Source organism: Cyrtonyx montezumae, unplaced genomic scaffold, assembly GCF_038088225.1.
Source record: "Cyrtonyx montezumae isolate F1298 unplaced genomic scaffold, pur_monq_1.0 scaffold_20, whole genome shotgun sequence".
Classification (NCBI taxonomy): Eukaryota; Metazoa; Chordata; class Aves; order Galliformes; family Odontophoridae; genus Cyrtonyx; species Cyrtonyx montezumae.
In genome coordinates this window covers 9,052,557-9,066,835 of record NW_027071937.1, presented here as the reverse complement: position 1 = coordinate 9,066,835, position 14,279 = coordinate 9,052,557, and the positions used below count along the sequence as shown (strand labels likewise).

General features: G+C 46.6%; 1 protein-coding gene across 8 annotated transcripts in view; it reads right to left on the bottom strand.

The window, feature by feature from the left end:
- The window catches only part of ZNF618 (zinc finger protein 618), a 153,894-nt gene that overhangs the window by 20,209 nt on the left and 119,406 nt on the right, over positions 1-14,279 (bottom strand). For 7 of the 8 annotated variants that reach the window (XM_065737695.1, XM_065737692.1, XM_065737689.1 and 4 more), the window contains 4 exons: positions 9,824-9,913; positions 8,445-8,480; positions 7,612-7,689; positions 6,570-6,659 (listed from right to left, as the gene is read on the bottom strand). In XM_065737695.1, coding sequence (XP_065593767.1) covers positions 6,570-6,659; positions 7,612-7,689; positions 8,445-8,480; positions 9,824-9,913 — 294 coding nt within the window. The remainder of the gene's footprint in view (positions 1-6,569; positions 6,660-7,611; positions 7,690-8,444; positions 8,481-9,823; positions 9,914-14,279) is intronic. The other variant, XM_065737690.1, reaches the window with a different exon arrangement.

Below are 14,279 nucleotides of genomic sequence, written 5' to 3'. Positions count from 1 at the left end.
CAACTGGAATGGATAACTCAGTACCTGCTAACCCTGTGCTGTAGCTCAGGAACACATAAAAAAGTTGGGCAGTTCTCAGCCATGTACTGCCACAGCAGCACAACAGCTTGGGTAAGGAAGTCACAGCCTGGAACAGCACACAGTTCCAAAAGCACATGAGAATTATAAATCTCATCTGTCCCTGCCAGTCGTCAGAAGCATGGCAGTGATGATGTCTACATTCAAAGAAACTTGCAAATAGATGCTTGAAGGAAACACTTCTTTGCTTCGTTTGATCTGTTACAGAGCTCCAAGATGGCTCTTCCTGTATGTATTTTAGTGTACTTCTGCAGGAGAGTCTGCACTAGGTCTTCTCATTAGTTTGGGTCAAGATACTTCTCTGCTTGGCCCCTTGTCAGTTGAATAGGCAGGATGCTTGCTTTTTGCTTGCTACACCTCATTTCTTCTCCATTTACTGTCAAATTGCCAGCAAATACGTAGTCAGGTATGACAATTTCCTGCTTATGTGTCATCTGGTTTCCAGCAAGGCTGTCCCACCAGTTACTGGTTTATTTCCCAATCTATACCAACTGAGAGAAGAAGCAATCAGCCAAGTATCCAGTGTCAGGAACAAATGGTCAACGCAAATCCTCTGCAGTCCAGATACTGCTTCCTCTGCAAGATCTGAAGGAAGAAGTCTAAATGATACGCACATCTCCAAAATGACTCCTTTCTCCTCCCATCTCAATCAAATAGGATGCTGTGGCTTGTATCAGGGATGAACAGACTACTGACTGGTTGCAAATCCATGATGCAGCAGGAGAGCTGGCTTTAGTCCTTTCACTCTCCAGCTGTATGTTCCAAATTCAGGCCCCAGAGAGAAGGCTATTCCATCTGACACTAGGCAGAGACAGAGCAGAGCCAGCGAGGCAGGACAGAGAAAAGAATATTAGCACCAGCAGCCTGGAGGACACTAATAACTCACTGGAAAAATGTTTTACTTTAGCTGACCAGATGACAAATTTCCTCTGAAGACTAATTAACATGCATACAGATGATCACGTAGCTCCTCTGTTCTATTCTTGATAAGAAGTCTTTGTTGTGGAACTCACAGCCTCAGGCTGATGGAAAGCCAAGTTCAAGGTATTTCCACAAATGAAAACACTGAATTGCTGAACGGTTACAAAAACATCTTGCTTCAAAATCTGCACCAAGACTGGAGACATCATTGTGGACAGATGATCCACTAATTGTGGCTACAGAACCTTTTTAGCTTTCTCAGAAAGCATCTGAGATATGCCCCAGTTGAGGCTGACACAATGAAGAAAGGGCATTAGAGGAGATTGGGCTGTTTGTGAATCTCCACATCAAACTCAGTGAAGTGACTCTTCATCCCTTTTTTAATCAGTGACCTTAAGTAACACCCCAAAGTTCATTAGTCATTTTTAAATGATCCAGCAGACAGCAGAAAAAAGAAGCAGCACAGAGGTGAAGTCTCATTGGATGATCTCCAGTCACTTGGTAAACTGCGTGCACTGCGATACAGGTTATAATTAAAGGATAGAGGACTTCTCCCTGGCAGCAGAAGAAAAGAGCCTGGTGGTTCAGAGCAGATCCCAGAGCAATACTGTGGCTAAAATCACTGAGGAAGCCTTCAGGAATACCAACAGGGCACTCATAAAGAAGATTAGGAAGATAACATTAACTCTACTCCTTCCCTAGACCCCACGTTGGTGTGTGTCATTCACAGAGATTGTTTATTAATAGACTGGAGAATATTCAGATGAGAAGGCAAGAGGATAAATAAAGGACAAGAATAACAAACCTTACACTGGAAATCTCAAGGCACTCACCTGGCTTAATTGGTCACCATGAAGTGACTTGATGGCAGGCTATACAAAGCTCTAGTAATGACAGAAGTGTGGTAGCTTGGTTCTCCTACACCTATCAGATAAAGCTATGAACAGATCCAGTGTCTGAAAGCTACAGCTGGATAATAAGTCATCAAAATAGTTACCTGAACAGGTTGGTGTATCTTCTGTCCCTCTTAACAGCAAGACTGTCTTTCTCTCTAAAACATACACTTGAACATCTAAGTCACTGCATGCTTTATACTCCAGTCAGTCCAGAGATCAGTGGTCTCTCCTGGCTTTCCTGGCCTTGCTAAGAACTTCAAGCTCTAAGAACAGCAAGTCATGACAGTAAAGAAGGTCTAGCAAACATTTCAACATGTCTCCCTGGAAAATCATCAATCCACACTGCCACAATGCACCATCATAACAGAACAGGTTATCAGATGCTCTGTGTAGCTTAGCTTATTGCAGGTAGAAGTTTTCACTAACGATTTGTGTACCGTATTTCTTCAGAACCGTCTTGTCAGGATGGATAGGAAATATGGCTAAAAATGTCATTCAGATGGTTCAGATGGTACTATACCACTGCCACTGGAGAAAGATCTCTTGAATGGACATGATGGAAAGGGATTCCTTAGCAATGGCCCAAAATTCCACACATTAAGTGGAAACCTCTCCTACTGGAAACAGAACTTCCCACATGAAAAACACAGAGCTGAAATCTATCAAATAATTCTTCATGTGCTTCCTTACACAAACATTTCTGTCGTATAATAAATGCAGGCCAGTGCAGCCTGCTACTAAAGCACTTCAGTTTTGGAGAGTGGGAAAAAAATCTGAACTCCCAAGTTTCACCCACTGCAATGGAAAGAAAAGACACACAACTGGAATCTACGTTTTCTTTCTTGGTTGGGGAGGATCTGAGGGGATACCAGACATCTTACCACAAAGAACTGCTTTCCTTAAGAGAAAAAACACTGCAAAAGTTTAAAGATTTTGATGAACAAATTGTATTCGGCATCCTTCACAACAAGAAAAGTATTCGAGCAGTCAGGCTTGATGAATTTCCATGAGCACCTCAGGCGTCAGCGTGCAGGGAGGTCTGGCTGTCTCCTCAGAAGCCCAGTATGAGCTGGCAGGGCAGGGGTCTCACGGGCCAGATTCCATCCCACAGCCTCAGCTGGGCAGGCAGCCAGGTCAACCAGGACTCTGGGTGATCAGGAAGGCTCTCCGAGATGAAGCACATCCGTAGTCAAGCTGACAAGTCAATTCACAGGTCAGAGGTAAGATCTGGTCTCAGGAGGATCAGCAAGGTCAGACACAGCTCAGCAATTCTTAAGGAGGTCCAGAGTCAGGGGATACGACTGAGGTAAAGCTACAAAGTCAGGGTCTGATCAGCAAGATCCACCGTCAGGCACGGGAATGACTACAACCAAGCTGGAGATAGGGTAGCACAGGCAGAGAGTCTGACACAGCTGAGCTGACACAGGGGTTTGGTGTGTGAGTGGAGGCCTCACGTGAGGCTGCTCAAAGCCATCAAGACTTATTAGCACATCGAAGGCCCTGACATCACACCAGATTTTCATCCCAGAAGCAATGGCTGTGGATAGCTGTGCAGACATCAGAGCTCTCAGCACACGCTTCCGTGACTGTGGAGTCTGTTGCCATATCTGCAGTTACCAGAAAATCCTGAACTTCGGAAGCTAAAACCTAATCTCATAGGCTTTTCCAACCCGTCCACATCCCCAACGCACTAGGTCTTCCTCTGTACTGTAAGCACAACATCTAAGAGCATTTGAAATAGCACAGTTACCTTCAAATGTGGGACAACAAATATCCATACAATCCCACAGCTCATTGTTTTTTGGAAACAGCACCTGACATCCTTCCTAGTCTGAACAGATCTGTTGGTCAATAAAAACATTGTAAGTATCATCAATTCTAAGAGTAACAACTCAGTTCTAGCTTTAGGACAAAGCCCTACTTCTCACTACCAAAGGGGGACTTCTGAAGGAGACATTTGGCATTGGCAATTCCAGTGAACCCCACAGCAGAGTGCTTTTCCAGACAGCATGTATCGAGCAGCACTGACCAAAAATTATCCTGGAAGGTTCCATCGACTCTGCAGGATATGAGTCTTTGTTTTAGCCTCTTTTCAATAGCTTTTAATCCACTATCACAAGAAAACAGAAAGACAGGCTCCGGAAGGGAAGCTTGCACTCTATCAGAGAGACCCAAAAAGCTGGATTGGTGATGTTGAAATTTTTCAGCATTTGCCATATAACCATGAGGGCATGGCCAAGGTAAAGATAGTCACAGTTTTACATCCTGTGACTGCCAGGGGCTGAGAAAAGCCAGCTGTGCACTGCATCAGAAACCAGGTGTTCACAGCTACCTCACAGGACCTTGGATTATAAGAATAGCAGAGTCTGAGCAGTAGTGAGGTGGGAGGACGTACTGGCTAGTCTGCCTGGGAGCTAATCACACCCTCTCCTGTATGCTCATCATGGTTTGTGGTTTGTCACTGTAAATCATAAATCTGACTGGTCATGGCAACTAAGAGAGGGAAAAAAATGTAAAAAAAAAGAAAAAAAGTTTATAAGGAGGATTTAAACCTTATGGTAGTACTATCCTGATCTGCTCTTAAGTGTCCTCTTAGTTAAAGATATTTGCTCTAAGGACTGGACATGTCCTCTCTGTGACCACTAGTCTAATCTGAAGTTGGAATGGGTTTTTTCTTCTTTGCAAAGGCTACTACACAAACCATGGTCCAAGAATGGTACCAACCTCAGCAATCAAAACAATGTACCACCTCCTCCAATACTTGTGACAACTGGGAAAGCCATACCTTCCTGCTTGACAACTCCTTGCCCTAGAGAGTGGAGAATCTGACTCTCTAGGGCTCAGGTTTTAACTCAGCAGCTCTCCTGGCACTTGGTTTTCTGATTTCTCCCACATTACAGTTTCAGACTGTCCTGACTTACAGCAGCTAAATAACGTACACTGAGCTCACAGCACAAGCCCTGAGACTTTTGCTGGGCAGGGATCCCACAGCTGCACTCTACACAGGAAGAAGTATCTCCATGGACCATCTGTATCTGCAGTCAGACCTGCACAGCCTGCTTCAAATTCCTCTCATTGGTTGTGTTTTTCCCTTATACTGGATAGCCTGGACTGGAACCAGCAGCTGCAGCCTATTATTACAGATGGCTGGGAGGGAGAAGAGTGATCTTCAGTGATAAATCCCCTTGAAATGGGTTGTACTGGGAAGATAATGATCTACTCTTGTTGAGCAGATATTCAATGTACACTAGTCACAGCACACTGCTCTTTAGCCACACAATCACCAAGTTTCTTTGACTATCTGCACATGGGTGCATTTAAGACCCCAAAGCCTAGGTGTCCATGGGTCCATCTGTACTACAAGATTGAGCTACTGCTCTTCATCTCCAGCAGCTTTTCTGAGCACCTGAAGACACCCAAGTTAAGACTGCCCTCTACTCTGGGAAGTGGAATCTGAGGGTGCAGGGGTGTTTAGCAACAACTATTACATGTACAAATATAAGCACTGGGTTAGTTCCCACGGAGCTAAGAAGATAAACTGTGTGAGGGTGGTGACAGAGGTCTTCTACGCCCCACATCTTCTACCATCATCCTGGTCCATCTTCATATACCACAGAACCTACATGGGAGCCGTCATGAGCCACCAAGCCTTGACCTACCTTCAAAGTGATGGTCTGGTGGACTACGTTCCCCATTTATTTCTATGTCTAAAACTAACGCTGCCTTACTGTAATGATTTTAGAGCCCAACTGAACCTCATTTTGGTGAGGAAGGAGTGTGCACTCCCTCTGCTGGCTGCAGATGAGCAGCTAATAAACTGACTTAATCTAATGAGCTCAGCTCACCCATCCCCATCATCAGCCAAGAAGCTGGCTGCCCAAACGTGGGCAAAAGAGCAACTCTGCTGGCTCACAGCATGAGAACCTCAATGCAGCACAGGGCAACACTACAAAAAAAGGCACGAAGTTCAGGGGCAAAGAACTTCTCTGCATACTTTTAAAGCATCCAAAGCCAGCACGTAGCAAGAGCTTCTCAACTATTTTTACTAGACTTAATTGCTCATTACAACCTCCCCTTTGTCTGGGGAGTGCAGATCGCAGCGTCCCTCCAGAGTGCGGATCGTAGTGTCGTGCAGTATGCTGAGAACTGCCTTTTCCCGAGCTCCCTGAAATAAATATTTTATTGCCTGTGATTTAGTAGCAAGCTGCCAAGGTAATCCACATGATTTTGAAAACCAGTTTGAATGTGCTGTCTGTAATAGTTTTTCAGAAGCTCCTAAGAAAGATGCTTCCCCGCTAAGATGTGTGTTTATTATTTAGGGGAGGCTAGGAAAGTTTGTGCATGTCTTCATTATGTACACTTTAGATAATGGAGCTTTTAGTTAAGTAACAAAATAAAGTATCAAGCCCCAAGGAACACATGAAGAATGGCATTGGCTTTGGTAAAAGTTCAGTATGTTCGACACCTAACAGTAATAGGGTTCCTGTAGGAGGGGATTGCAGCTCAGTTTTGCAGTGCCCTGGTCAGCACATGATCTGCAGCCCGCCCGCTGCAACCCCACAGGGTCCAGCAGTAAGAGCCACAAAAATGATACTCCCTCCTGCAGCCCTCATCTTTATCACCAACTACTGTATATGATAGTCTGCAATGAAAGATTTCCAGCAGGATACTCACTAATAGGTGCATGCAGTGCCACGTGTTCTTGGTATGGAGTGTAGTATTTGTACTGCTTGCCACAGAATTCACAGGTATAATTGCCAGTTTCTGTGAAAATGAAATACATTAAAAAAATGTATCAGAAAGGAGTGCAGCAAACTCTCACAACATCACTGATTTCTTGACTCTACATAGAAACAGGGCCAGGTGACAAAAAGAACACTAGGGCATTTTCCTCTTGCACTGGGAATTTAACTGCCCTGTAATTGCCCTAAAACTTGTCTCCCCAAAAAGGGCAGAAGTTGAAGCAAGTGTCCAGTGGTGGACCAACTCCAGCAGACCCGAACAAGGTACAAGAGATTGTCTGAAATTTCAGCAGGTAAGTGTGCACCGGAAAGGAGAGAATCCATTTTTAAAGTCTACACTACAGACAATTTTGACTTCTATTTACAGATGGTTTGTGATGCACGGACTACAGGAACAGTCAAATCAGGAAACAGAGTTGTCGAAAGTTCAAGTCTTAATTACAGAATGTTTATATTGGAATTGATTTCTCTTGCAGGAGGATGAGCTTTTCTGTGCCAATCTGTGTTTTGGGGGTACTTGAAAAAATAAAGTGGTGTAACCAGGCACAGATACCTCCTGTTCCTGCCAGTGCTGGGAAGTACAGAATTGATTGTACAGAATCAACTACCTAAAACTGAGAAGAATTAAGAATTTAAAGGACAAAATTGGGTCCCTTTTTTGTTTCACTTGGATGTGTTGGATGAACCCACCACAGAGGTAGTGCACATGCAAACACTGCCAACTCTGCCAATACACCTGAGGACCCTCTTTAATCACTACCACTTTGCTTTCCCTCTCAACTTCTTCCTCCTCCTCTTAGCAGAGCTCTTGAACACAAAACATCACTTCTCAGGACCAGGGCTGGCGATGGCTGGAGTTCATTTGAACCTAAAGGTATTTTTCACCACCCCTGAAGTCCCACATCAGTGCTATGGCCACATTTGAAACTCTTGTGTTTCCTCTATCAGGTGTGAAGCTCTAAAATAATTCATACTTGGACCAATCTTCTGGAACGGTTCTGGCTCCTCCTCCTTCACTTCATCTGCTGCTATGACGGCCTGGTCATAGGGGTCTGCAAGAGAACAGAACCAGCAATAGAGCTGACAACACCCTCAGGTTTTCCTTCTACAGCTGCACAGGCACTGAATGCTTCTGCATCTGTAATGACATTTTGATCTGTAACAAGATTTCAAGACGTGAATTACAAACCCAATGATCCCCCTGTCTGACTTGTCCCTCATGCACCTCAGGTGCCCCAGGCAGATAATAACCCCCTTCCAGCCCAGTAACCTGCCTTGCAGATAAATGATGTGCTGGATTTTTCTTGAAGAAACACTGAACAAACAGAGACTGATTTACCTTTTCTAATTTTCTTCCAGGGCATCTCCCACCTAATGATGTTTTAATGTCTGTAAGTGGGCACAGTAATGCAGTCTGCAAGCATGTCAGCTACCAGATATTGACCGGTGACTTTCTAACATCTCACCACACAGCTCAGAGAAAATCAGAACCCAACCCATTTTATAAAATAACTTACTTTATGCCTTGAACAAGTCACTAAATCACCTGAGATAAGAAACACCTGTTTCTTTGACTTTTCAGAAGCTTGATCAATTGTATTTGTAACAAAAGCCTGGTATCTACTAGGGCTGGGCATTAACCTATGGGGTGTATGCACAGGGAGGAACAGAGGATGCTTCTCTCCCACTGCAATCAGTGAAAAAACTCCCTGAACTCCAACAAGTGTAGAATCAGACCTGCTGTGCCTGAACTACTGAATGCTTGAAAAGGTTTGTGAAATAAAGCACACGAAGGATCTCAGCTTACCTGCCCGGTTTTCTGGGGCCCCTTCCACACTAAAAACTAACACAGAATAGAAAAAGGAGGGGAAGAAACAAAAGAGAAATTAAATCCTCTTAAATGGCTGTGTTTTCCTCCTGTATTTCACGTTTTGCTTCAGCATGTTTCAGCCCCACAGAATACACCAGGCTCTGTGCCCCAGTCCCTCCTCTTCCCATCAGCATCCACACAGGAACTATTTGAGCATGCCCAGCCCTAAAGTACAAAGATTCTCATGGCCTTTGTTTTGACACAGACACAGCCCAATGGAAAGTTCAGGTGCACACCAACTTCACACCCGTGTTTGCTGACACACATCTGGTCCCTTGGTGGGCCTGTCATGGACACTGGTTTTGCAAGAAACAAGTGCAAACTATGTCCAAAGCCCTCTCCTGAGCCTAGAAGAGCTCCCTGAGCCACAGCTATGCACATATTTCTGACAGGTGCATACACATCTGTCTCACAGCAACTTTTAACCCTACACATTTAATTCTGCTAAGTGTGTGGCAGTGGTACTGCAAGAGAGCATGAGCTGCACTTCGAGTACATTTAGGCAGCAAACCTTTTTGGATAACACTGTAAAAACAAAACACTTGCTTTTCTGAGATACTCCAGCTAAGTGAAACCTGCCAAGCCTCCCTCCCTCCTCTTCCAAGTGAGGGGCTGCACTGACAGGCTGGCAGCATGTGTAATGAGGCTTTGCAGCAGCTGTGGGCTCCACGTCAAGGGGCTGTAAATACTCTGCAAGTGCAGGAAGGCCAATGAAAGACAGTGTGTTGTCGTTTCTATTCCCTCCAGTACAGAAAACTGAAACACAGTGCTTCTGGAGGAGGGTGTTTGCTTCTGTCTGAATGTCACTGCCTCAACAGCACCTAAATTCTCATGGGAAGAATTGGCCTGACAACAGTATCAGGTCACTACCACAACGATTAACAAGAACAAAACAATATTTCTCAACTCTGAAATGCTGCTCAGCTCAGAGGAGCACGTTAGAAGCAAATCTGTGAGGCAAGAAACCAAAAGGCAACCAACTCTTGCCCAGCCGGCCACCAAACTGACCATTCACCTTGTTCTAAGATATCCATCTTAATCAAGAACCAGAATACAGACAGGGGACTGCAAGGACCACAGGTCCCAGCAGAGGGTGTTGTTTTGATGCACACAAAGAATGAGGCCCCGCAGCCTTCTCCCTGCAGAGCCTGGGGATTGTGCCTCCCCTGACAAAGATGGATTTTCGAGGGATGCTGCGACACATCCGCACGTCAGGGCTGCGGGGTCCAGCAGGACCACATCTGGCCCTCTTCAGAGTCACACAGCACTGACTTCTCATTCTAGTTTAGGTGTCTAAGCATTAAAACAGTACTCACCATCCACGGCATGCAGGTCTCTGTGCTCTTGGAAGCAGCTATAATATTTGTATTTTTTCCCACAAATGTCACACGTGTACCTAAAGTTGTCTGTAGGAAGAAGAAAACAGGCCACCTTAAAAACCTTCAAGTAAAAAGCAAGTGCTCCACATAACACTGCTCAGTCACAGTCCCCACGCAGTTCCATCCATCCCATGTGCCCTGTGGAATTTCCCAGGCACACGCAGTCACTGCTTTGCCCCAACCCCGGCAACCACCACACTTACATTCTGCATTTCTATTTCAGTCAGACAGCTCTGCTCTCCAGTGAAGCCCCATAAGACCTCACAGCAGGCCCTGCTGATATCTCCTTCAGAGGATGGGGATGAACTGGCAGGACTGAACTCAAAGCCTAGGTATGCACTGTTAGAGGCCGAAGTGAGAACATGCCACCTAAACACAGGGACTGGCTGTGTGTGTGCTCCTACCATGCCTGGTTCTCACTGCTGCTGCCAGCTGCTTACTATCTGCACCCTGCATGGGCACACTGGAACAAACACACAAGAGAGCTGCAATTCAAAGCACCAAGAGCAGCAATCTCCTTAACGATGAGACCAAGTGAACCTGGTTCTGTGTATCTACATCCTCTTTACTCATCCCAGCAACAACGGCTCCCTTCCCCTTCCCCACAGTTATCCCTACTGATATTTGTTCTCTGCTCCCTCACATCAGCTCCTTCCCACATCCCCACCCTGTTGCAGTCCCCTGTCCCTGTGTGCACTGACACAGGCAGGCTGGCTGCCCCTGCACAAACCCTGTCCCTGTCAGATATCAGAGTAAAACCCAAAAGCATCTTCGAAAGGGGAGTTTTGTTCTCCTTGATGCTACACCAGTGCTCCTACTGCTCTGGGAAGCAATGCAGTAAGCTTTGCAGAGGTCATGGTGCCAGGCTGTGGTGCCTTTGAGTTGGGACAGTGACCTTCTGCAGGTGCCCTGGAAACGCTGGGGAGATACTGCCAGCAATGCTCCAATTGCACAGGGAACAGGAACTGAGCAGTACTGACCCTAACACATGCTCAGCTCTCTGCCACAGCCCTCGGACCTGGCAACATCAGGCTGGGGAGGGGAAGCGAGGCACACAAAGACCCTGGGATGCTTATGAATCTGCTCTGCTCTGACTGGGATGGTGGAAGCCTCTGGTCCAGATACTGAACCTACCGAAAATCTAAGCAGAGGGGTCATACCCCTATAAACACCTTTGCTGGTCAGTTTGGTGAGGTTCTCCCACCTCCTGCTATCAGGCACACACCCTCACCCCAGGCAGCCACTCTGTGCAATCTGCAGTGCTGACTCCACAGGGGCCACAGCAGCTGACAGCCTACATGCTGCTGGCCTGTCACAAGCAGAGCAGAGCAGAGCACATAGCCTAGGCAGCTACAAAGCATCCTAAAACTAAAGCCCTGCACCTGACGGCAGGAGCAAGCCAGGGCCATGCACACTCACAGCTGCAGCTCTGCAGGAGCAGCTCCACTGCTTGCACTTGCGTGTACATCAGAGAACCAAGGTGTTGTTTGCTCTTATCTTCTCCACACTGCATTCAAATGCACTACAGTATGCACATTAAGCAGTCTTTTCTTTTACATCTCCATCAATTATTTACATCAGATACATATACATAAAGCTCACACGCACTGGTAACAGTCTAACCATGGTTTCACCACTGCTGTCCAACTTGGCATTGCAGCACCACAAGAAGTTCCACTTCCCACTCTTTACTCCACGTGGCAGAATGGAAGTAGAGCTACGGGGATGTTTGGAAGAACAACACCAAATATGCTAGGTGTTCAACAGCTGGGCACTGGAACTTAACCTCTGCTGCCAGAAAATATTTCTATCTTAATTAGAGCAGAACAATGCAAGCCAGACATACAGGAGTTTTTAAAGTCCAGGCTGAAAAAGTGAGACAGGGCCCAGATGCACAGAGCATGATGCAAAGGATCCACTGCTTCAGGAGGATGGAGGGAAGCAAAACAACATCCACGTGAGAGAAGCATGGGGGGTCACTGCAAGGATACATCTAACTACAGCTCATCAGTAACCTCACACAATCTTCTTCCATGGTCATACAGCAGTGCAGAGGGTCTTAATCTACCCAGGGCCCTATGTGACAACAAAGGGAATCTAATGATTCCTAGTGAGTACCTGCGTACCCGCTGCGAAAAAACAGTCAATTATTAGCTGAGAAAATTCATAATGAGTCATCAGTAATCAGTCTCACATCACTGGGCTTCCCAAAGACAAGAAGCCAACCTCCTTCTTGAAGGGTAATGAGCCGTACAGCAGATAACAGAATGCTAATTCTTCAGAGGAGTGCCCAACACTGAGCACTTCCAATATCTCTGTTTGGAGGAAGAAAACTGCCACAGCCTTAGCTTGGAAGCAAAGTGCTCAATGAATAAGGAGACTTGATGGAAGAAAATGAAAGGAAAAGCTGGGCACACCATGGCATTGGGGTTGCAGTTCACAGGTCCTGCAGGCAAAGCAAGTGCCAGCTGCTGTTAACCTGGGAGACTGTGGGGACAGCACTGCCAGTGGCTGGGCATGACTGGGTAACCACTTCCTTCCCTGGGCAGCACAGGGCAATGAAAGCACACAGCAGGTGCAGACCAGGAGAACAGGGCTTGGTTTTCTTTGTTAGGGGACCACTTTCCCTAAGGAAGAATGACCTTCATTATGAGAAGTGAGGATTTGTTCCACCTGGTACTGGTACTAAGCTGTTTCTCTGTGCGTAATGGAGATAACACTCAGCGAGCAGTGTCAAGCTGCAGACACGAGGTTTGTGAGAACACAGACAGCAGCAGCAGGCTGCTGGTGTGGAGCAAAGCCTTCCCCACTCTGAGCAGTGGCCACTCTTCCACGGCTGCTTCGCAGTTCCAGGCTGTACCCAATAGAGCTGTCACTGCTGGCAGACCAAAGATACCTCCCGTGCTCCTCCCAGGCACAACAGCTTCCTCAGCAAGGAGCTCACTGGGCAGGACCAGCTTCATGTGCTGCTGGACAGCTTCTAACTGCTACTATGCACCCTGCACCAGGCACGGTACGATCCTGCCTGGGCACTGTACCACTATACACTGTGCAGCACAGCCATCAGTGGAAAGAGCTACAATGGACTCCTAAAGGTTCACAGCCTTTGCATGTTGCTGATTTTGTTACTGATTACTGTTCAGGTGACAGTCCAGCATCCCTGCTGCAAGCTGAGCAAGCACCACATTACACTGCTACAAACTTAAAAGGCACCCAGTTAAAAAAAAAAAAAAGTCCAACAAACTCCAGCAAATGCAACTCCTCCTTCATAGTCATCTTTCAAAAGGGAGCAGGACTCCAGAGGAGCTGCAGCACGATGACCCTATATCCACATCAGCCCACAGCTGGTACCACAGAATGCACGCACTGAACGACAGCATCACCTCTAAAAAAAGGGCCACTTTACAAAGCAGCTCCTCAGAAGTGAAGGGCTGGCATACCAACACAGCAAACGGGCTTTGCAAGAGCCCCAACAAATAATTCTGGGATCAGAAGACATTTTCATCCCCTTTTCTTGCTGTATAAGCCAGGAAACGTGCTGCTCTCCACCTGCCTGCAGGGCTGCTGCCGGCAGTGCTGTCGTGTGGTCTGTGCTCAGCAGTGACTCCTGGCTCCTGATACACTGCCCCAGGGAGCAGCAGCCAGGTCATCTTTCTTCCCAGATGCTGCGTTGAACTGTTTGAGATCTTACAGCTGTTTTGCTTCAGGTATCCAGTGGAGAAAAAAACATACATTTCACTTTGGCAGGAAAGAGGATGGGCAGAAAGCACATGCCCAGTGGTGGCAGGCAGAAGGAGAGGCTTCATTCCTCAGGGCACTTGGCCCAGGGCCTCTGGATTCTGCTGCTGTAGAAACCCAGAAGGGAACAACAGCAATGAGACTTGCTGAAAGGTCAGGACTTCTGTATCGCAAGCTAAAAATACAGATCAATTAACTCGCCCTCATCAGCGCAGGAATCTGGGACCACACAAAGTGCACAAACTCGAGTTTCCACTGGGTTCAGAGCTCTGCACAGCATCACAGAAACCCACGCTGGAAACAGTCACACAGATCATCCAGATGACAACACTGGAGGATGAGATCACGTCCCACTGAGTGCCCAGAAGAACAGGGTCTCCACACAACAGGCTGCAGGACTGAAAAAGGACCTCCCCATGGTGAGCAACAAGCTTTGCTGCTCCAGGACTCACTTCCACTTTCTGCATGGAAGAAGCCTCAGAACCTACCTGCTATGGGAGCTCTGACAGCAACCAGCACTTTGCAGATACTCCTTGAACCTAAGTGATTCAACTCTTCGAGAGCATGGCATAGACAGCTGTGTGCTTGGGACAGCCTCCAAACATGGAAAGGAAGAACTGGTGAACAGAAATTGCAACAGCCTGCTCAACTGCTG